The 22,080-nt window shown below is 45.8% G+C and overlaps 1 protein-coding gene across 1 annotated transcript in view; it reads right to left on the reverse strand.

Moving 5' to 3' along the window:
- Nucleotides 1–22,080, reverse strand: part of LOC119162357 (gamma-tubulin complex component 2-like) — a 58,719-nt gene that overhangs the window by 24,101 nt on the left and 12,538 nt on the right. Inside the window, exons 7-14 of the mRNA XM_075876670.1 lie at nucleotides 13,805–13,847; nucleotides 13,014–13,085; nucleotides 11,177–11,229; nucleotides 9,987–10,103; nucleotides 9,090–9,236; nucleotides 7,646–7,825; nucleotides 3,977–4,044; nucleotides 1,662–1,756 (exon numbers count right to left, since the gene is read on the reverse strand). Of these exons, the coding sequence (XP_075732785.1) occupies nucleotides 1,662–1,756; nucleotides 3,977–4,044; nucleotides 7,646–7,825; nucleotides 9,090–9,236; nucleotides 9,987–10,103; nucleotides 11,177–11,229; nucleotides 13,014–13,085; nucleotides 13,805–13,847 (775 nt within the window). The remainder of the gene's footprint in view (nucleotides 1–1,661; nucleotides 1,757–3,976; nucleotides 4,045–7,645; nucleotides 7,826–9,089; nucleotides 9,237–9,986; nucleotides 10,104–11,176; nucleotides 11,230–13,013; nucleotides 13,086–13,804; nucleotides 13,848–22,080) is intronic.

Raw genomic sequence — 22,080 nt, forward strand, 5'->3', positions numbered from 1 at the left:
CTTTTAGTCAGTAAATATGCACCAGGAATGTAATAGGGCTGATTGTTTGTGCCAGCGTGTCGTTTCTTCTAGTCCTGTAGCAAGTTGTCGCCATGTGCCCGTCTGCCGCGTGTCGGCTTACCAGTTCGGTGACTGTACTGACGGCGATGTGCGACAAATGTGCGTGCGTCAACCACGATTCGTCGAATAACGTGGCGATGTTTTCCGGCTTGTCCAGATTAAGTTACCCGTAAATGTCGCGAACCAAAGTTGCTCCCTCGCTCATCAATTTTGAGGCTACATGAGTGCCGAGGTGTTAGTTTCCTTTTCACGTAAGACTGCCGCATTTTCGAGCGGAGATTGCGACAACGTTGCGAACACGTCGTTAAAAGCAGTCTACCTGTTGCCAGTAGCCTCCATTGCGAGGGCCGCGAGCATGTTCACTGCGAACGGATTGACTTTCTGTTGTTGGTCGACGCGCGGCTTACTCTACTTTGACGACCCGTCGCGCAGTTCAAGGTCCTTTCGTCAGGCACAACATCGGCGAGTTTAGCGATAAGACTGCACTTCCGTTCAGTCACTACAAAGATTGATATCTTTGGTAGCTTCACTTCTGCTTTTTACTTGCCGTCCTCTAACTGATGAGGCTGCAAAACAGCCGTTCTCAGTAACGTTGTCGGCAGCCAACGGGCTTTTACGTGTGTTAGGCCTACACCGGTGACTCGGCGACCGCCGTTGACAGCGTCGAGTTCGTTATCCTCGTCCTGAGCCACAGCGGGGATATTTCTGAAGTTCACAGCGAACAAACCACTGCCACACCTGCTTCAAAAATTACTGTAGCACGGAACTTCTTTACTGCCGCAAGCAGTCAGTAGCACCATGACAAAATGGCGCATGTCCGTGCGCGTCACAATGATGAAGCAGACGCCAAAAGCACCCCTTGGCCAATCGGATGCCTAAATTTGGTCACGTGCCCCAAGCAGCCAATTGAATCGTGCGCTAGTGCTTCTCGATGACGCATTTTTGCTAAAAAATCAATGAGCAAGGTGAGCCAGCGGTGGCGGGAAATTGAAGACGAAGAACGACCCTTCCAAACGAGGCCAAGATGAACACGATAGCTAGTGTGTAACGGCAACAGTTTGGTGCGGAAAAAGTGCAATTTTAGCATCAATTTGTGCTCACATTCATCTCACAGGGATGTTATAAATTGATTTTGCGCCAGAAATAATGACGCGAGAAGCTAGAAACATCTCAGGTAAGTGCAAAAATAGGCGCAGATTTCAAAAATTTCAGCTTCAAAGAGTTGATATTTTAGCGATTTTTGGCCTTCTAAGACCTGTGTGCCCCCTTAAGGAGTGCTCACTGCCAGCAGATAACTATCGCATATAGTTTGAGTGGCTAATTGAATTTGATTAGTTACAAACTATGGCACGGCTTACTCCACAACATATTATTTAATTATGTGTTAATTACAACCGATTCCTGTAAAAAACAAGAATTTATTCTCACACTACATTTGCTTTTAATTCGATATCCTGAACCTCAGCATCATATGTAAATTTCACATTCAGAGACGGTCAATCATAATGCAAGTTGCAAAGAGTTACAATATAGATCAGAAAAAAAAAATCTAGGTCCCAGAACAGAACCCCTTGTATAAAACAGGAAGCTTAAGTTCTTACCGAACTGGTGAGGACGAGGTTAAGGGGCCACTCAACATCGTAGCTCAGCGTGAACGCCTCATGCCCGACCACCACACCAGTCGAAGCATTCTTGTCTGCCATGCAACGAGAGAAAAAATGCCCAGGGTGGCCCTATACAAAACTGAATACACCATAATCACAACAACAAACTAGCGTACAATCACTGCACATGCAAGAACACAACCGCTATAAAGCAGACATACCAACTACAAAGCAAACCTTAAGGACAATATTGAACTGATGTGGATTGTAAGATTAATCACAGATTAAACAAAGAATGTATCGGCACTAGTAGCCAAATAAGCATTTTGTTCACTTTTTATAATTTACGATGAAAAAAATCCCCGAGGTAACTCAAGCCTTCTGCAAGTAAACTGAGTACAAAATAAGTAACTTTGCTCCCATTAGCAGGTCACTTTTAGGTTGTAGCACAAAACAGTCATACTGATAATATAATAGTTAGATTCGTTAGAGTAAACAAGTCGTGTAAAACCTAAAAACTGCCAGTTACACAAAACTAAAATTAGTGCAAATGTAGATGGACGCCGGCTCAAACGGTTTACGTAGAAAAGTAGCTTGTAAGTGACAGAGTGGCTGCGTATTCGTTAAGTTTTTTTTGTCCTATGCTACCCTTCATGTCCCAACGTTATAAATTGTATTCACGTGACATTAGCTTGGCAGGCACGGCAGCGAAAAGTGCGCCAGCTGTGCTGGCAACCGCGTGGCCACCATTTTGAAGGCCACCATTGCGGCGGCCGGCGGCATACCGACAGTCAAGTCCGGTGGTTCGAACAGGTGCACACAAGTTACTGCGGGCATGTTGCTCCTGTTTCATTTCAATTGGATTTAGAAGGCACGAGATTAAACATTTGTGAGTGAAGCTGCTGCAGCAATGGGCGATGCATGCTAGGCTCGCTTGAGCGTGTACGCGAAGAAATTAGACATTATTGCTAAACAGTGATACACAGACAAAGTGGCTCTCTGCACTGCGCATTGACCCGCTCATTCTGACGAGCTAGGAGGCCGCATTTGACACCACACTTGCTTCGAAGGTGGCACTTTCGAGACATAAAGGACTGTTTGGTGCATATACAACAAGTTTTGTGACCTACGAATGACTCAAAGCAATGAAATCATTGGATGCTTTACTAGTGGGTTTGTCCACGAACCTTCACTGAAAAGTGACGGTGACTGCGTCGCTGTGTATGCAAAGTTAAGTTAATCTGAAGTTATATTCTATATGCAAGCGCTAAAGCAGAGTTTACCCATGAACTTGATACTAGTCCGATATTTTACGAATCTAGTTTACGAAGCTAACAATATTTTACGAAGCGCTGGGCTAACAGCGCTTACAAACTTGCACACGAAAACACCAATGCATGCACACAATTCTGAAGTTTGGACGTGGTTGGCTCACCCATAACTGATCAATCAAATGAAAAGTATCTAGTGCATTAAATTATTAACTAGACCAAAATTACAAGCCACCTGTACTTTGACACTTAAGTGTACTGAGCCAGGTCATTTTAGCGAGAAAAACAAAAGCGTGTGCCTTTTATTTAAGCTCACAGAGTACCCGAATGTATAAGTATGAATAATTCAACCTTGAGTACTCTGCTGTGTTGTGCTTTTCGCAGACGTCTTCTGGCAGAGCATCGAAACTCACAGCATTTACTGCATTATTGTAATTTCTTTGTTTTCATGTCTCGTTCACATTTGAATTACTCAAAGCTGTCAGAATCCGAACTCAACTGAGTTTCCATTCGCAGGTCAACCACTCTCAAGCACTCACCCCACAGCCTTGTTAAAAATCAGCCTGGCGAAGACGGCTGAATCGCTCGCCACGACGCTTCGCCGCAACCTGCAGTGTACGGTTACATGACCGCGAACAACCTTCGGCAAAGAATAAAATTTAACCGGTTTTGAGTTTTCAGACTCGTCACCCTTCCATTTTGTGCGATGGCTGCACACAAATATGGCACAATCAAAGGCGATAACGGATGGTGGGCGCAAAAAACGACTCAACTTTAGTATCACGCAGAGGCACACGTGTGTACATGGCTCTAGCTATGGTGGCCGGAAGTAGTGCCTTCTCCGCATTGTTCGCATGCTGTGCGGATAGCCAAAGCGTAGGCCGCGGGAGAACAGGGTTGCTCGGAGGTGAATACCACCTAAACAAACTGTTGAGCTCTACCCTTGCAACTGAATGCTCAAGTGTTGTAACGCACAGAGTCCTGACAGCTCACACAATTTCCAAAAAAGCTCATTAGAGCCCACCACTACAAACAAGGCACACTTACCAGGCGAGCCACCCATCAGCTTCTCAATCTGGGAGGCAAGGCTGCTCTCCAGGATCTGGTGCCTGCATGACAAGTGCAAATGCATGTTGTAGAGAACATTCTTGCACAAATTAGAACTGTTCAAAATTATCGTATACACTCAAACCTCAATATAAGAAATTCCAATATAATGAATTATCATTTATATTGAAGTAAGTAAAGAACAACTTTGTGTTACGAATATTCATTTCTAAGCAATTTGTGTATACAATAAAGTACTTTCGTGACAGCTGTGACCTTGTTATAAGGAAGTTTGAATATATACGAGTCTACCTTGGCTGTGAGGCAAGCGCTAATGACATACATGTGCACTTGTCGAAAAGTGCTAAAGTTCCCAAAAGAGTAGCGTTACTGTCACATGTGACCCTCACGCAGGTATTCAGAAAAGGCAGATGTGCTGTATTTACTCGCAATGAACCCACTAGCATAACGAACTCAACCCCCCCCCCCCCCCACTTGGTCCTTGAAAAAAGGAAAAAAAGATTTTAATGTACCTGTTTATTTTATTTTGGTATGATAGTGCTATCGACATTCGAAGAAATGTTACATGAAGCCATTATATCGCAAAATAACGCCATAGAAGTCAAAGCAGTTTCGTAACCGTGCTAAACAGTTGCGAGCAGCGCGAGAGGGGATGACATCAGTTTGAAAGTAGTGCTGTTTGCGGCAAAGCGCCATCTGTCAAATGCAAGAGAAACCTCTTTGTTGAGCACAGTGGCACAAAAACAAAGCAAAAAACATGGAGGAAAAATTTCTTCCTCCATGGCAAAAAATAAAGCGGGTGACCTCCAAAAGGCGGGTGCGCGGTGTAGAAGCACGCTGCATGCCCGCCATTTTCGGGGCCATGCAAAGCGCAACCACACCTACCACACAGACTGAGCGTCCTGCACCTGCATTATCTACTGCAACGTTTATGCGCCGCCATCCAACGCTGCAGTTTTGTTGTCAGGTTTGTCATTATGAACTTAGTTGGGACACCTGCTGCGCAGGGCACATTCGGCCGGTACGCTAGCTGCGTGGCTGGTTACAGACTGCATTCGCTGGGGCGTTGAACCGAGCGGCTGGACAACACTTTGGCGTTGATCTGTGCACTTTAGTTACGGAATGACACAGGAAGAGCTTCGAGATACAAAAAAAAATTTGTCGTGCATTTGACGGGTCAAAACAAGCAAAGCCGTCATGCGAAAATTTCGCTGTTATAACTCCCCTGACTGTTTTCTCCCACGTAATGAGCCCTCCCCCTGAATTTTCATCAACTTTTCTGAAAAAAAAAGGTGGGTTCATTACGCAAGTAAATACGGTATGTTCAGGGGAAGACAAAGCTGAAGAGACCAAAAATTTGTGAGAACCGAGTGCCACCGAAAATGGTGTTTCGACAAACTGTCTAGCCTGCTTCAAGCCTATAGCTCGAAGGAAGACAAGACTGCCTACAAAAACTTCGACTAATGAAACTGCATTCACGAATTTTTCGTCTTATCGCTGACACACACTCAAACCTCATTATAAAGAAGTAGCATCTTACAGCAAAATAAGTGTTATATCCAGAAATTCCTTATAAAGATGCATTAACACTATTAATTTACTAATAAATTTAAGACTATTAATTTACTTCGTTATTTATAAGTTATAACCGGTGTTTTGAATTGGATGAATGCTGGCAACTGTCAGCTACGTGGCTTGCATGTGGTGGGGTGTCTTCAGCGTGACTCTAAAGTGCCGCTATGTTCCGTTATATTCAAATCTTCATTATATTCGAAAATTCGCTAAAAAGATATATTCCAAAAAAGACAGATACTGCCAGGCCATTCTTTATTTACTTCATTATAGCCAACATTTCGTTACATCTGGTTTCTTTATATTGAGGTTCGAGTGTATTTGCATGAACATCACACATAGAAAACCTCCGAGACAACAGATATGATTCTAGTGCAGAGTACAGCATTCCATACAAATGCACACATCCGGCAGCCCCACACATGACAATCGCACCCCATAGAATCCCGAATGTAAGCCACATACACTCGATACACACGTGGCTTTCATTCACGAGACATTAACGTGATAGATCAAGATTCTCAAGTGCTACAGCAATAGTACTTCGGGAGAAGTTAATGTATACGTCATAGTTATGCAGCCGTGACAATCCAAGGCAACTGTCACACTGATGCATGTGCGGTATGTAAAACCTCAATGAAACATTAAAAAAAACATGAAAAATAAACATACGATCTGGGAAAATGTGCTATCCGAATCCAGCATAAAATGAGGCTGACAACTGCATAAAGAGGTGTAAGAACAAAAAAACATTTCTCAAAATCATTGTAATTTTCTACTGCTGCCCCTCACCCTTGTACAAGAAAAGCTCCTTTTGCACACAATGCACAACCTTCTGCACAATTTAAATTGCTTTTTCTGCAAATAAGCTTTCTAAAACTTGCAGTATAGCAAGGGCTTTGGTCGGTCGACGCACAATTTTTTTTTCTCGCCACTGTCTTCCGGTGGTTTGTCCCTCCATCCTCCGTGACATTTGCGTCAAGGATATGCGAAAAAAAGTGGGTCAAGTTAGCTACACGGGTGTGTGCACTAATTATAGATCTCTAGGACACATGACATTTTAGCATATGTGGTCAAGTCCTGCTGGGTTAGATTGTATACAGTTAAAGCGAAGACAGCGAAGTCAGTAAACTTGGCAGCTTACCTAGTCATATCGAAACTTTGTTAAAGGTATATTAAAAAATTGGCGCAGCCATGATTTCCAGCCTGACTGAAAGATTGGGTGCTGAAATCTGTAGAGACCTTCACGTCAGCCAAGAACTAGAATAAGTTCATAAATATAATTCATTATTTACTGACTTCTGAATGTAGCGTCAATGCTTTGAACTAGAGGAGAAGATTCTAAAGTCTTCGGAAATGGGCATGTCAACCACGCTAGCCATCAGCCACGCCACCAACTCCATTCTCACTACGCTATTAGAGCGGTACAGACAGCACTTGATAGATTTGTCGGGTTTAACGTCCCAAAACCACCATATGATTATGAGAGACGCCGTAGTGGAGGGCTCCGGAAATTTTGACCACCTGGGGTTCTTTAACGTGCACCCAAATCTGAGTACACGGGCCTACAACATTTCCGCCTCCATCGGGAATGCAGCCGCCGCAGCCGGGATTTGAACCCGCAACCTGCGGGTCAGCAGCCGAGTACCTTAGCCACTAGACCACCGCGGCGGGGCAGGTACAGACAGCACTGGCAGTAAACAATTCTCTGGAGTAAGATACTTCTAAGTGCCCTTGTGGAAGTATGAGACAAGGGATTTGAAGGAGATTGAAGGAGAGTAGAAGGAAGGCAAGTAGCAAGACAGGAAGGCATGCAACCTGCTTTCATTGCGGAGACACCGTCATGGCTGTCAACGCGCAGTTCTAAGCTTGCTCCATATCGTTAAACAAATACAAATAAACTGTTCGTAAAAGCTTGTGCCTGACAATTAGAATTGTATTGCTTTCGTCATTTTTTTTTCGAACTGTTGTGCAGTATCCCTTAAACTCAAATTTACTTTTTATGAAAAGTAAAGTTACTTTCACAGAGGAAGTCCTGCCGGAAAATTTTGGTCCAATCATGATACTCACTTGACGCACTCTTTGTGCCGATCGTTGCTAACCGAGCTGGTGGAGAGGGCCAGCTGCAGCAGCACCTCCAGGCGGGTGGGATCGATGTCATCGATATTCTGGCAGAGTTCCTCCTCCGCCATGTCCATGAACTGGACCACAAAGTCACCCTGATCCATTAGGAGGAAGTGCTTCATTGACCTGCAGTAGCGGAGAGAAGCATGAAAGGCAAGAATCGAGCCAAAAACTAACAGACAATGGCCTCCGATGAACTCAAACAGGAGAGGTTGGGAAGCTCTCACCAGCATGAATGAATAATTCAGTCAATCACCACTTCCATGTAACATGTCAACGTAGTTGCATAGCGGGGTCCAGAACGTCATGAAAAAAATACGACTGCCTGTAAGTCAATTACCCTATACAGAGGCAACAGTATTGAAAGTGAACTTGGGACATAATTTGTGTAATTATAAACTAATTTCACATACAACATTCTTTGCACGACTGCATCTCATAGCATAATGGCATTTTTTTCTCTCTCATTCTGCAATGCTATTCTTGTAATAATTGCTGGGGTTTAATGACCCAAAACCAAGATGAGGTTATGCGACGCCGTAGTGAAGGGCTCTCAAAATTTCGACCACCTGGGGTTCTCCAATGTGCACCTAAATCTAAGTACACGGGCTTGAAGTAATTTTGCCTCCATCAAAAATGTCGCCTTCACAGTCGAGATATGACCCACAACTTTTTGCATCTCATATTATATGGTGGTTTTGGGACGTTAAACCCCACAAATCAATCAATCAATGACCCACAACTTCCAAGTCGGCAGTAGAACGCCACTGCCCCTAGAACTCTATCATTCGGCAATACCATTCTTAGGTGCTTGAAATGATAAAATAACCGGTTAATATCTTGCGAGGTTTCGGGCTGTGGCAGACCCAGAAACTTCTGAGAGACGAAGAGGAGACACCAACCGACACGTTTACTGCTTTAGAGCTCAGCCCCAACTGCCCTCGGTCATCTTTTTCCTTTTCTTCTATGGTCTGAGTGCTCGCAGCCGCTGAGCACTCCCACAAACTGAGAGGGCTTGGCGGGTTGATTGATATCATGTCGTGCATGGTGCCCACGTCAGTTTTGCGTGGCCACTAGGCCAGATGTGTTTACCTTGCCCTCGGAACTGCCTCTGCCTAGCTCTGTGCTCCTTGAAACCGAAAATAGGACTTGGCACTCTAAACACATCTTTAAATAACCAACGTGCACTAGTGCAAACAAGGTATCAGCCATAAGTAGGTCATAAGTTACATATTGCACTAAAAATAAATAGTAACAAGGTGCTATATTTTAGAGTGTTTCTTTTTAGGCACATTGGGCCACAACACTTTCAAGGGTGTTTCTAAGGCCTCGCATGCAGCGGCAATGATGTCGCAGACAGGACGAAGAAAGCGAGGACTCTGCCACCCACCTGAGGCGTCCCATCAGGTCCACCTTGTCCATAAGGAGGTTGAGAAGCAGGCGGCTTGCTTCGTGATACACTTTGTCAATCTTCTCGGTGTAGTCACGCTCATCCAGCGAGTACCGGAGCTGCTCATCACTCGCACACAATGCTGTTCTCTGGCCTGCGCGAGTTGCATTGAATCAAATGCTTCATGCGGACTGTCTCCACGTGTCTTATGTTAGCTACAGGGGCACAGCCAGAAATTTTTTCTAGAGTGGTACCTCAATATTGGAAGGGGGGAAGGAGGCGGCACTTCTTTGAAATGGTCATTTTTCGCTCTCAACACTCTGTCGTAAAAACATTTCTTGAGGGGGGTGGGCAAGGGATGAGCCCGGTGTGCCATCCCTCGGCTTCTGCTTCATAAACATATGTCTAATGCCCCAAATGAGAGAACTCCATGCAGCAACCAACACACCCAACACATGACCACGGTGAAATCTACGAGGTCTATACTGACGGCACACCATTATATAGGATACAACATGTAAAACCCTCTCACACTTCTAGAAGTAAGGACAACTTAGTAGGACAGCTCATTGAGCTAGATGGAGATGTACTTACCATAAGCACTTTCGACTCTGTAGTTTCAGAGTCCGAAACCACATTAAGATTATGAGTCACTCTGATTTCCGAGGATTCCATATTAATTTCAAACATATGTTTCCTTAATGTGCAGTTAAATCAAAGTACAGGGATGCTGTAGCTCTTCGCCCCCTATAAAAACAAGCAACTGCACAATGTCTTATATGCAAAGCTACCAGTCAGTCCACCGTCATACGTGTACAGCAAAATGTTGCATGAAAAAAAAGTAGGGCAGGACACGACAGACCAGTTACATTCACTGTTTAGCCAGTAAAGCACAGCTTACCGCATTGCAGAATGACATTCTGGTATTTTCCCGTCGTGAGAATGCGATCCTCCAGTGGCCTCAGGAAGTCTGGAGTCATCTCGAGGCAAAGAGCGTACCGGCTGTTCCAGTAACTGTCGCAGCATACCAGTCAAGAAGGCTAAAGAATTGCAGCTAGTTCCGTGCCACGAAGATCGGCAGGGAAGCTGTAATTACACGAGTGCATAGAGTTTCCTGTACACTCAAACCTCACAAAATCGCATCTTCCACGAAAATAAGTTCCTTATATCCAAAAATTTATCATAAAGACTTATTCCCTTCCCTATTGCAAGACTATTTTTCATTTACTTCGTTGTAAACAGCATTTCCTAATATTCGCATTCGTTATATTGGGGTTTGAGCGCAAGTACCTTAGAACTCTGGTGCTAGTTTCTATGGGAGATGCATCGCACAGAGCTTTAGAGAGCATGAGAATGATGGGCAGTACGCAAATTTGTCGAATCTCTGTTCTTTCGGGCCCAGTTTGACTCTTTGCAGCCCAAATCCGCTTTCCCACAAGACAAAGTTGAGTAACGGTTCGGCAGTTACACTTCACCCCCTCGACCTTTTTAGGTGCACGAGTTAAAATCGGGTCACAAAGTTCGCAATAGTCCTTTTATACAAAACAAAACCAAAACACAGCAATAAACAAAGCCACAAGTGTGTTCAAAGCTGTGAGCACAAAGTAAAGTTGTGTACTACCCAGGATTCCCATATGGTGGTTGAATGATCGCAGTGCCAGGGTCCCCTCTAGTTAAGTTTAGGAAACTTTATACACTGGTGTACACGAGGGCAAACCAGAACAGCGTAGCCTTATTTCAAGCATAATCATTGAAACGTTTCCTTTATTTCTTTATTACTCCCTTCTGCTCACATGATCTGTGTGATGTTTACTAATAAGCTGATGATGACAACGACGATGATGACGATGACAACAGAAGGTCGTCAGCCATATTTACTGCTGCCCCATGTTGCATTTTTTAAATTTTGGCGATCACCGAGATAGTGGGAGATGCTGTGTCTCTTTGCCTGTTTTACAGATCGACTCTGGACAATGCTGGAGTGTTTCAGGAGCACTCCTTGCGCTCCTGCCATGCCCAAATGTAGTTCACTGCCTCACAGAGAAGAGAACGAAGACAAGAGAGGGAAAACCACTGTGCAAGGATACTTGTCGGTGGACATGTCTTCCTTCTTCACGAGAACCTTGTCCCTAACCAGGAACTGAAAGGAGGAGAGAGACACAAAAAGATACACTCAGCATGTCATCCTCGTAGCTCAGCAACAAAGCATAAAATTCATTGAGCCTGCAGCAAAACGTTCAACAGAGAAACCGACAAGCACTTGTTGGGAGAGCTTGGAATGCATGTGCCTGGCCTAATATACCTTTCATTCTTCCTACTGCATTGCACAATGCTCCCTCCAAACTTTTTCCTTCTTCAGTGCTGGAAATCGGACATTCATCTGCACGCTTGGCTGCGCCATACTTTAGTTGTCGCAGGAAACAACAACGGTAATGTGTTCCCATCTAGGCAAAGGTGAACCTTAATATAATTAACCCTGATATAACAAAACATTGGTTATAAGAAAGCAAATAAAAATTTCTCTTTCAACAGATACAGGGTTAAATATATACCTTTAAACGAATTTTCAGATATAAAAAAATTAATTTTCTGTGAGATGCAACTTCATTGTAACGAGGTCCGAGCGTGGCTGGTCACCTTAGTAAAAAACCAATATGCCATATAAGAAGCAGCCAAACGCTCGCAGGCGCACAATTAAAGGCCAACTGCAACGAAATGTTACTTGGGCAGAAACGGCCATAAATATGAAGTACATATACGGTAAGTTACAATAATGACAGTGAAAAATCTTGTAGTCGCGTATTTAATTTATAATTGGTGCTCTAATTGCCAGCAAGCAGACAACGCAGAGCTCTAGCGGTGTGCCCAGGCAAATCGGACATAACCGGATATGACGATTACTACAGAATGTTGTTGCGTCTCTCCGTGGGAGCAATCCTACCTGCCGCTGAATTGCTCTTTCTTGCGTTGAGACCGCTTTTAAATGCAGCACGATATAAACGCGTCTGTGCGTTTGCACTGCCTCGGCACCACCTAAAGACAGCACGTTCAAAACGCATTCGTGCTACATTGAAGTTGATGGCAAGTCAAGTTCAAGTCGAGCAGCGTTTCTGAATACAGGAGTCAGACAATGCAAACCCACCAGTAGGAAGCCCGAACCAGCGTTTGATAAGAGGCATGTTGACGCAGCTTTCTTAAGTTAATATAGAAAAAACACACACTAAGAGGCGCGTCCGTGATGTGCGTGCTCGAGGAGCGTGGAGCAGACTATTTTTCTGCCATTTACGTCACTTCCGGTCAGCCGTAATGGCGTCTTTTTTATTTTCGGTCTCGAAAATGCCGTCGTTTGCAAGCTTCTTTCTAAAGTAAGCGCTAGTATTTCGAAGGCGACATTTGGCAGGCAGCACTACCTCTAGCTGGACTACCTATATATTGACTTTTTGCGGAGTGCCCAATTTGGTTGCAGTTGGCCTATAATGATAGCAAAAATTACTGGGAAACCGCACATTCAAAAAGCATATACATAGCAAACCCCCGAGGGCCACTATTTTGTCTGCTTGCGAGTGCCAGAATTTTCGCTTTATCTTCCTCTTTTTTGGGATTTAATGTTCCAAACCCCCACAATATGTTTATGAGATGCTGTAGTGGAGGGCTTTGGAAATTTCGACCACCTAGGGTTCATTAACGTGCACCTAAACTTAAGTACATGGGCTTTAAACATTTTGCCTACACCGAAAGTTCAGCCGCCGCTACTGGGATTCAATCCCGCAACCTTAGCGTTGTCAGCAGAGCCCCATAGCCACTAGACCACAGCGGCCACCAGAACTACTAGATTTCAACGTAAAATGCCACTACTTTAAACTTACTAGTCATAGAAAGCTTCACCAGAAAAACAAAAGCAAGCAAACAAAGGAAAGCACCCACCTCCTTAAATGGGTCGTTGATGCGCCCCCTGTACACCCAGCCCTCCAGCATGTTGAAGTATGGTACAGATGCCTAGGAGTGAAAGGAAAAAAAGACGGAAACAAGAAAAAAAGGCAATCGCAAGTTGTACTCTCGAATGCGTCACAAAAGCATTCACTACTGGTGGATGCTGAAGGATCACAAGACATGCTGCAATAAAAAAACTAAATTTGTTTTGGTGCCAGACCACAGAATATCTGCACCTAGAGACACAGGCTGCAGATAGCTCGTGTCACGATTGCAACCGGTGACCATAGAGTGCATCTTAATGAAGACTATCAACACAGTTGCGAATTTGGACAAAGGCAACTCTTGAGCCCATCTTTTCGCTTTCTGCCACGTTGAACTAGCCCTTAAACGCACATGCGAATAGGCATCATTCACACTGTGTGCTATTCGTAGTCACATTTCTTTCATGGTAAAGGTGTCCTAATACTTTGGCTGTCGCATGTGCATATTTATTTGATTTATTGTTATATTTAAAATTTTCTAATTTACTGTGGCTGAAAGTCGAGCGACGGGGGTCAAACTGCATTCCGGTTTTCATAGTGATCGAGGCGTAATTAAAAATGCGAGAGATAATGACAAACACTAGAAAAGACAAGACAAGTGTCACAACTGAATGTAATTGAAATACGCACCCTTGTCTTCTCGTGCTCGGATTTTCGATTATGTCAGCATACCAACAAGAACTTGCCAGTAAGGTGAGCACTTACACTGATATAACAAAACAGGAAAAAGAATCCACTCACCGCTTTGGCTAGATATAGGCAGATCTCCTTTGCCTTGGTGTCACTGTTGGCAAATGAAAGGTGCAACATTGGAGGTCAGCGTGTGAGAGAGAGTGACACTATACTAAGGCTTAAAAGATAGCCTGTCACATGAATATATATATCTTACCAGTTGGGTAAAGAAAAATATGCTATCAAATAAGCTGTTATATAATTCTCATTCAGCCTTTCAAACAGCACACCTTCAAGTGAACCATTACAATGAAAATTAACATTCTTACAGAATAAGAGAGCCCAGGTATAGGTGGTACGTACATATTCTAAAAGACAAGGCGTTCAAACACGGGTACAAGAAGTCAGGCCGCCATAAAAGCCTAGAGTCAGGGATGACAAGGAAAATGGCAGAAGACAAAGAAGAAAAGCAAGGCACAGAATGAGTGCACGAAAAGAAATTGAAAGACGAGAAAATAAGAGGGCGTGCGGGTCCACCAAACTGGAAGGCACGCACGTGCGAATAACTAGATTGGCCAGGACGGTGGAGAAAACTACTGATAGTCGAGGCAGCCTGGGTCTTGGGCAGCCTGACTCCAGGACTGCAACACTGAGAGCCGCCCACGTTGCCACCTCAGCAAGCTGCCGACTTCCTGCTCCGGTCATCCAGACAGCTGGCGGTGCAGTGAGCGGCTTCGAACAAGCCCGGGCTTGCAGCCACCCGCCTGCCACGCCACAAGCACACAGGTCCGAGTGGGCTGGAAGTGCCTGGAGTGCCTGCCTGCACCAATCCCACTCACAAAGGGAATGACATTTTCTCAACTCCCATTGTGGGCGCAGTGCCCTTCTAGACCAGTGAGGATGTCTGTACCGATGGACGCGGTGAGCGAAGGATTGATGTAAGCGTGACTGAGGTCCACTGTAAGTAGCTGAGAGTGAGCATAAAGTTCAGCTCTTAGCCGACAAGCAAACAAGAGTGAACTATGGACACCCGTAGAATGTGGTTATGGTATACCTTGCTAATTATTTTGTTCTGAGGACCTAGCTGCCTATCGTTAGCTCTATACTTCATTGTACTTATTCATGTCAGTGTGTGTGCAATAAATGGATTTTTACATCACACCTAGCTGCTTTCATGCGTTGATCCCGCTGATACAGGCAAAATGTCCTGCACACATTAAAAAAGGCAGAAAAGAGACAGGAAAGCTTATCAACACATGCTCACGCTTTATGTGAACCAATCAACTTGGCATGCAAGATATACGTGAAAGATTACTAAATTAATGGACTGTTGGCTCACATGCAAGCTACCACTATTATTGATATGCCGGAGAAGGTCTTGGCACCCATTCTAGGACAAGCCCTTGTCAGGGGGACTTGCATCGTTGCAAACACCGAGAACATCGCCTCCCATACACCCAGAATTGCGCATTTATCAAACATTGACGCGCACTTATATTCTCAAAAATGTAAAGAAAAATTAGACTGTGAGCATCCAGTTAGGAAAATCTTGTGTTCCAATAATGTCTGGTTAATTTAGAAGCGGCCACAGCTGGAAGGGATCCAGTAAACTACACTTGTACGGCAATCAGTGAATTTTGATTCGTTGTACAAAACAAATATCGATCCACCTCCTATACTTCACTCCCTAATTCTTTCTCTTCACTGGGGCACAAATTGTATCTAGTGTAGCGATGACGAAACAGTGATCAGGCTCGGGCGCATACTTGAGAGAGAGAAGACTACGAAGCCGATCATAGGACAGCGGTTCCAGCGACGGGTGCCGTCTGTCCCACACAAGCTTAATGGCAGCCGCATGCCATATCTACTTCCTAATTACCAATTTCCTTTATACATCTGGGGATTTATGTGCCTAAAGACGAGAAATTTTGACTATCTTGTGTCATTTATCGAGCCCTGGCATTTCGTAGTGGGCCACCCATCTTTTCACCCCCACCAAAATATAACCGCAACAGCAGGAATATAACTCGTGACCTTCGGGTCAGCAGCCAAGCACCATAACCATGGCAGCTCCCGGCAGATTACCAATTCTCCATCGCACACGTGCCAGATGCACTAGGTTCTCCGATACGTACAAACATGTGGTTTTTTTGGTTTGTTATCTCAGACTAAAGATTTCGTTCAATGCAATTTAATCTAACTCTCATTGGCATTAAATGCTGCTTATCGTAGATGTCACAGTTCCACAAGCAAGAACAAAGATACAATTACGAGGCAATGTGTACATGCATGACGTCATGTAATCCTGACAAAAAGTGCTAATAAATGTGCACATAAATTTACAACAGAATTACTTTAACATTACGCCCTCTACGACAGAACAGCCACTTATAGATTTGAAGTTGCACACTAGGCTCACCAGCCTTAAGTCGTGGGAAGAAAATTGCTGCGGCAGGTTAGAGCACTGCACGTGCTCGGGCCCACCCGAAAATGCCGGGCCAGTCAGACTAAACAAAGTCAGTGGTTTCACTTCAGCGTCCCTTTATGAAATGAGCAATGTCCAAGCCGTGCCCAACATGAGCTCGCCACCTCATACCCGGGTTCAGCCGTAAGCCCAGAGACAGAGAATAAACGTTTATTGGCTAGTGTCTATACCGAGAGCCCTCGTTGGGTGGGGCCTTCAGTGCAGAGCTCCAATGCCTTGCGCGACCCTGCGAGCCCGCTGGACCAGCTGTTGCTGTTCTTGCTTGCGTAAGCTGAGCAGTGCAGACTTCCAAGAAGCAGGTGTGGGGTAGGGGATGGGAGGAACACCCAATGGAGCAGAGCATTCCCATGTAGAATAGTATACTGTCGGTACAGAGCCGCAGAAGGGACAGTAGGAGGGGTACAGAGTTAGATAAAAACGATTTAGCATGTGTAAGCACGGAAATGAATTGGTCTGCAGTTGCCGCCAAGCGGCAGCATCTGCTCTGTTAAGTGACGGACAAGGACATTTATAACGGCTCTGTCAGTAGTAATCAAGCGTCGCAATGTAGCTTAGAAGTTCTGATGGAGCATTGTCTGGGTTGGACAGCTCTTCCAATGGTGCCCGGCCAGTCAGACCTCGGGCAACCGCATGAACGTGTTCATTACCATGGAGAGAGACGTGTCCAAGAGTCTAGACCATACGCACCGGGCGTAATGCGGACAGAGAGACAAAAGAAAGGATTCTGTGCATATGGGCAGCCACAAGTCCTAGAGCGAGGTCGCGGCAAGCAGCTTGTGGGTCTGTCACTGTGCTGACAGGAGAGCCATGCAAGAATGTTGTAGCGTGAATATTTGCAGGAGCAAGAGCTCCCTCTTCTGCAGAACTACTGTCTGTAGTGCGTAGAGTGGCAGACGCCACGCGAGAGTCTCATCTCTATCTGCTAAACACGTGGCTGAATTCACTGGGTACCGTGCTGCATCAGTGTAGAGGAGCGGATTTTCTGGACGGTGATATGAAGCTGGAAGGGCCTATATAAGGATGTGTTTGCTGTGTTTTGCGCGTTATAGAGGTGGAGCGTTAGGTGCAGGTAGAGTAGTAGATAGGTGGTCGAGCGCCACCGCTATCAGTTGTTTAACATCCGCTACAATCTGCTGGACAGCGGGTTTCAGAGCCGGCTGAATTAATTGTTGGGGTGGCACTGTTGATTCTGTCATAACAGTATCCTTCATTTTCTGCAGTTCTACCGGCATCATAGCAGTAAACAATGTCCTTAAAGAAGTAGCCATTCCGTTCAATGCCTCTCGTGTGCAATAGTTTGTGCACACCGTAGTTAGTTGCGTGTGAGGGTGAAGCTGGGTGCCCACTGACATGGGTTGCTGTGTTCTTTGCTGCGTTGGTGTTTCTGTGAGAAAGGGGGAAAGATGTGAAGAGGGAGGGAGAGGAGGAAACTGCTCTGCCCAGCTTATCATTGGTGCTTTCTGGCGAGGAGCGCTATGCGGGCCTTGATCATGTGTAATCCCTTCTTTGCGTCTGCCTGGAGCTCCTTGCCAGCCATCAGAAGCGCTCCGCGACGACAAGTTTCCTCTGAGCCCCCCGACTTCTTACTGGGACGACTCTTTCGGCCGGCTGCACTCCTGGACGAGCTGCTCTAGCGTTCAGGGCTGGGGGATGGTGACTAATCCTTTCGGTTGAATGGAGCTGGCCGGGATGGTTTGAGTCTGTTTGGCAGCTGTTGGGTGGTCACCTCTGCAAAGCATGCAGAGAGGGTGGCATTCGTGGTTGTTTGTTGATGTACCCGCACACTGGACATTTCGGATTCTCTGCAGGTTGTGGGCACACATCGTGGTGTCCTGTCTTACAACACATCGTGCATTGGGGAATAGTCCGTTTGTAGAGGTAGCAAAGAAAAGCCTGCCCGTGTGCGTTGACAAAGAATTGGACCCTCTTGCCACAAAATGTGAGCAGCGTTGCGCTGGAGTTGCCGAGCATCTGCACATGAGGACTTCTTAGCCCGGTACTTCAACTCGAGTCTTCTGGTGTGGTATCTTTGCCTATTCTATGGACGACACCCCTTTGCAGGAATAATCGGGCGCAATACCATATGAGGTGATGTCGTAAGTTGCTGCACACACTAGTTTTGGGGATTTTTCCTAGTGCCGAGGCAACGTTCTCCGATGAGGTGCTTATAGTTAGAACGTTTTGATTTTCATCAACACTGAGCTTCATTCCAGGCTTCACACTTGCTAACTTTGCTTCTTGGGCTGCGGCGAGAAGTAGCGTCTTTGGACTAACTTTGCCCACATTAAATCCTCCGTGGGGTCGGATTGGGGTCTTGTAGTTCTTGGCAGGTAGAGGTGGTAATCTGGGTAGACACGTCTCAAGACGACTTTGGCGTGGAGCCGGCTCAGATGAAGTTCTGGTCTGTTCTTGCTTCGGTGCGGTTTGAGACTGCGGTTGTCTGTGCTTGTTTGCTCGCTTTGCAATAGATATCCATAACTGTGCGTTGTGATCCTTCTCATTCACTTTCTCGAATGTCGCGGCGTCTTGGCTGGTCTCTGTATCCATCGTGTTGTCCGTGGAGCGAAGGGGTGATAGGTGCCTTTCGTCAGCTGCAACGCTCAAAGAGACGCTCGCCATCTGTTGTCGAGCGGGGCGTCGTTTCGTCCGACGAGTCCCCAGCTTGTTAGAGTTAGCGCAGCGGGTCTCGCGGATGATCTTGTGAACACCGTAAGGCTCTGAAAATTGCACTCGCAGGCTAAAGTCTAGTATAGGCTTGACTGTCGTGCAGTTAGCAACAAGTTCCCATCATTGCATGAGGTCGCCAGGAAGATATTCTTGAAAATGAACTTCAAACAGAGCCGACGCATTTCCCGTTCGTACGACTTATTCACGAGGTGGCACCCAGAGCTTGAGGCCCGTGCCCGGCTTGAGCCTGCTTTGAAACCCACTTTACCTGACCCAGCCAGAGCTTCATGCCTCTGCCTCATTCCGGCCCAGCTTGATACCTACTTTACCCAGTCCGGCCCAGCCTGGGTAAAATAGGTTTCAAGGTGGGCCTGAGTGCAGCTAAGGCCTGAAGCTTCGGGACTAAAGACTGGCCTGGGTCCGAGGTGGCAGGCTTGGGTCAAGCTGAGCGTCGAGTCGTGGGCCGGCTTGTGCCCAGGTAAAGTAGGTTTCAAGGAGGGTCCGTGCCAGAAGCTCTAGGCTTAGGGCTGGGCACGGGTTTGAGGCGGCGGGCTTGGGTCGGGCCAGGCTTGGACATTGCTCAATTCATAAAGGGTCTTACGACCGGCCCCAGCATTGGGATTCTCCGAAGGTTGGCGAACCCCTCAGGGAGATCGTCGACGCATTTCCGGGATAGCCTGCACCTGAGACGGCCTTGCAGCCAAGCGAGAACAAAGTGACTGTTACGACCGGCCCCAGCATTGGGATTATCCGAAGGTTCGCGAAACCCTCTGGGAGATCGTCGACGCATTCCCGGGATAGCCTGCACCTGTGACGGCCTTGCAGCCAAGCGAGAACAAAGGTCAACGCACTGGTTTTGCGCTAAGGAACCGAGCAAGAGGAGTTGCGGGGAGAACTGGTTCCTGACCGACTGTGTCGTCGACCCCCGCCTCCCCATTCAGGCTCTTCCCCCTCGCCGGGAGAATTCCGGAATCTTCTGTGCGTTCATGACCATGTTTGGGCATCTTTAGGGCGCCGTGACCATATTTGGGCATCGTGTTAGGTTGTGCCCCTCCATGTGCTGTGAGGTGTATTTCCCCTCCCTCGTGGCCGAGGTGCCGGGGCTACCGTATTGGCTGACGATGCGGACAATGCGCCCAGTGTTGGCAACGCAGCGCTATAAAATGCGAAGACGTTTTGTATGTCTCTCTCTCTTCTCTCTTTGAATCAGTTAATCACTTCTCAACATGTAAATATATCTCTGTCGTTCGTTCGGGCGCTTCTTCTCGCTGAATTGTCCGACGACGGATCCTGCGACGGGGCCAGCTACCGAAAACGAGACCGGCAGGACCCGGAGTCCCAACAAGGGACACTGAAGTGAAGCACTGACTTCATTCAGAATAACAAAGTGTTTTCTGTAAACTCGAATGTCATTCATTACACCATCATAAGTTTATTGATAGAAGATAAAATCAGCCCCGCCGCGGTGGTCTAGTGGCTAAGGTACTCGGCTGCTGACCCGCAGGTCGCGGGTTCAAACCCCGGCTGCGGCGGCTGCATTTCCGATGGAGGCGGAAATGTCGAGGCCCGTGTGCTCAGATTTGGGTGCACGCTAAAGAACCCCAGGTGGTCCAAATTTCCGGAGCCCTCCACTACGGCGTCTCTCATAATCATATGGTGGTTTTGGGACGTTAAACCCCACAAATCAATCAAGCAATCAATCAAAGAAGATAAAATCAAGTTCGAAGTTCCATTCCTGAATTTTGTGCTGCAATCTCCATGTGGAGTATTGAATTTCAAGCTGAATTCGCCATACTTTGGGGGCACTGGCTTTTAAAATCATCTTGAAACTTGGCCAAGTTAAGTCTATCGGCCGCTCAGAGGTCAATTTAGTTCATGTTAATTACTAGGATCTACAAAGGCCACTGAAGATTCCGTCAATCTATTTCGCGACATCTGCTGCATGAATTTAAATATGGTGTCATCCCCCCGCATTTCTTTTTTTGCACATGTTTACACTTGCAGAGAATCTTGTGATGGTGGTCGTGGTTATTTAGAAATTGTGAAAGTAATTCACTGATGATAGAAAAATTATTCTTCCCTTTGTTATCCCTTTTAATTAGTTTCGAAGGCATTATGTTATGTTTCATGCTACGTGTTTGCGTTGTCATTAAGAATGTTAGGTTTGTGTCTAATGCTTGTTTTTTAATATTTTTTGTACATTCTTTGTTATTGTACCTGATACCTGTCAGTATGCCATTAGCGATCATGTACTGTGTACCCCCTCTTTAATGCCCTATCGCGCTGAGGGTAACACGATGTGCCTATTGTCACTCTGCACTAAACATAGCCTAAGTTTCTACCAACAAGGCCGAATTTCTCCTTCTACAAAGACTTCTCTTTCTTGTGGCCTTTCACAGCTCCTGGAGGTTAGTCAGCGACGTGGACATGCATGGTCTGCTTTGTGCACTCACACTGTCAGCGTCAAAGTTCTTGTCTTGTTCCACAATAATGAGGTTTCGTATTCGCATCAAGCTAATGGTCTGCATTCACGAAAATTCACTTCAAAAGGGTGAAAACAATAGGTAGAAAGAAGGAGGGTGGGAAATAGATTGTACGAAATGCCACTTAATTTTGCCTTTTGAAGGAGCTCTCCCATATCTTGTATATATTGGTCATTTCTGCAGGGTGCTCTAGCGATACTGCATATCTACACCTATCTCAAAAAGGACTAAATTGTTGTAGATTGTGAACTACAGACTTTTCTTTCACGGTTATGTATTAATGTATTGTGGATGCATAAGGTGCATCACAAGAAAATGCTTTAAACATGTCATGCCTATGAAGCTTAGGGACGTACTAATGAAGAAAAAAAAATGAGACGAAGACAGGCCTGTGCAAGCTACTGGCCGTGTGTCCCCAGCGCTAATTAGAGATAGAGATACACGATACTGTCGAAACTGCGTTCGGATGCGCAGAAATAGCATAGGTCCATTAAACAATGCGCCGAGTGAAATATGAACGCTTACCCAATGTCTGGCTTGAAAAAAGACAATTACGAATCCCGTGCCATGTGATGTACAACCGCCCAAATCTTTACCTACCACCTGCGAGCGGCGACTGTTCTATGCGTCGGGTCCATACGATGGGGTAGAGTTGCTAACAGGGCGAGGGCAGGTGCAATGCCCTGAAAGGGTACTTAGCTAGGCTCGTA

This window comes from Rhipicephalus microplus, chromosome X (assembly GCF_043290135.1).
Source record: "Rhipicephalus microplus isolate Deutch F79 chromosome X, USDA_Rmic, whole genome shotgun sequence".
NCBI classification, from domain to species: domain Eukaryota; kingdom Metazoa; phylum Arthropoda; class Arachnida; order Ixodida; family Ixodidae; genus Rhipicephalus; species Rhipicephalus microplus.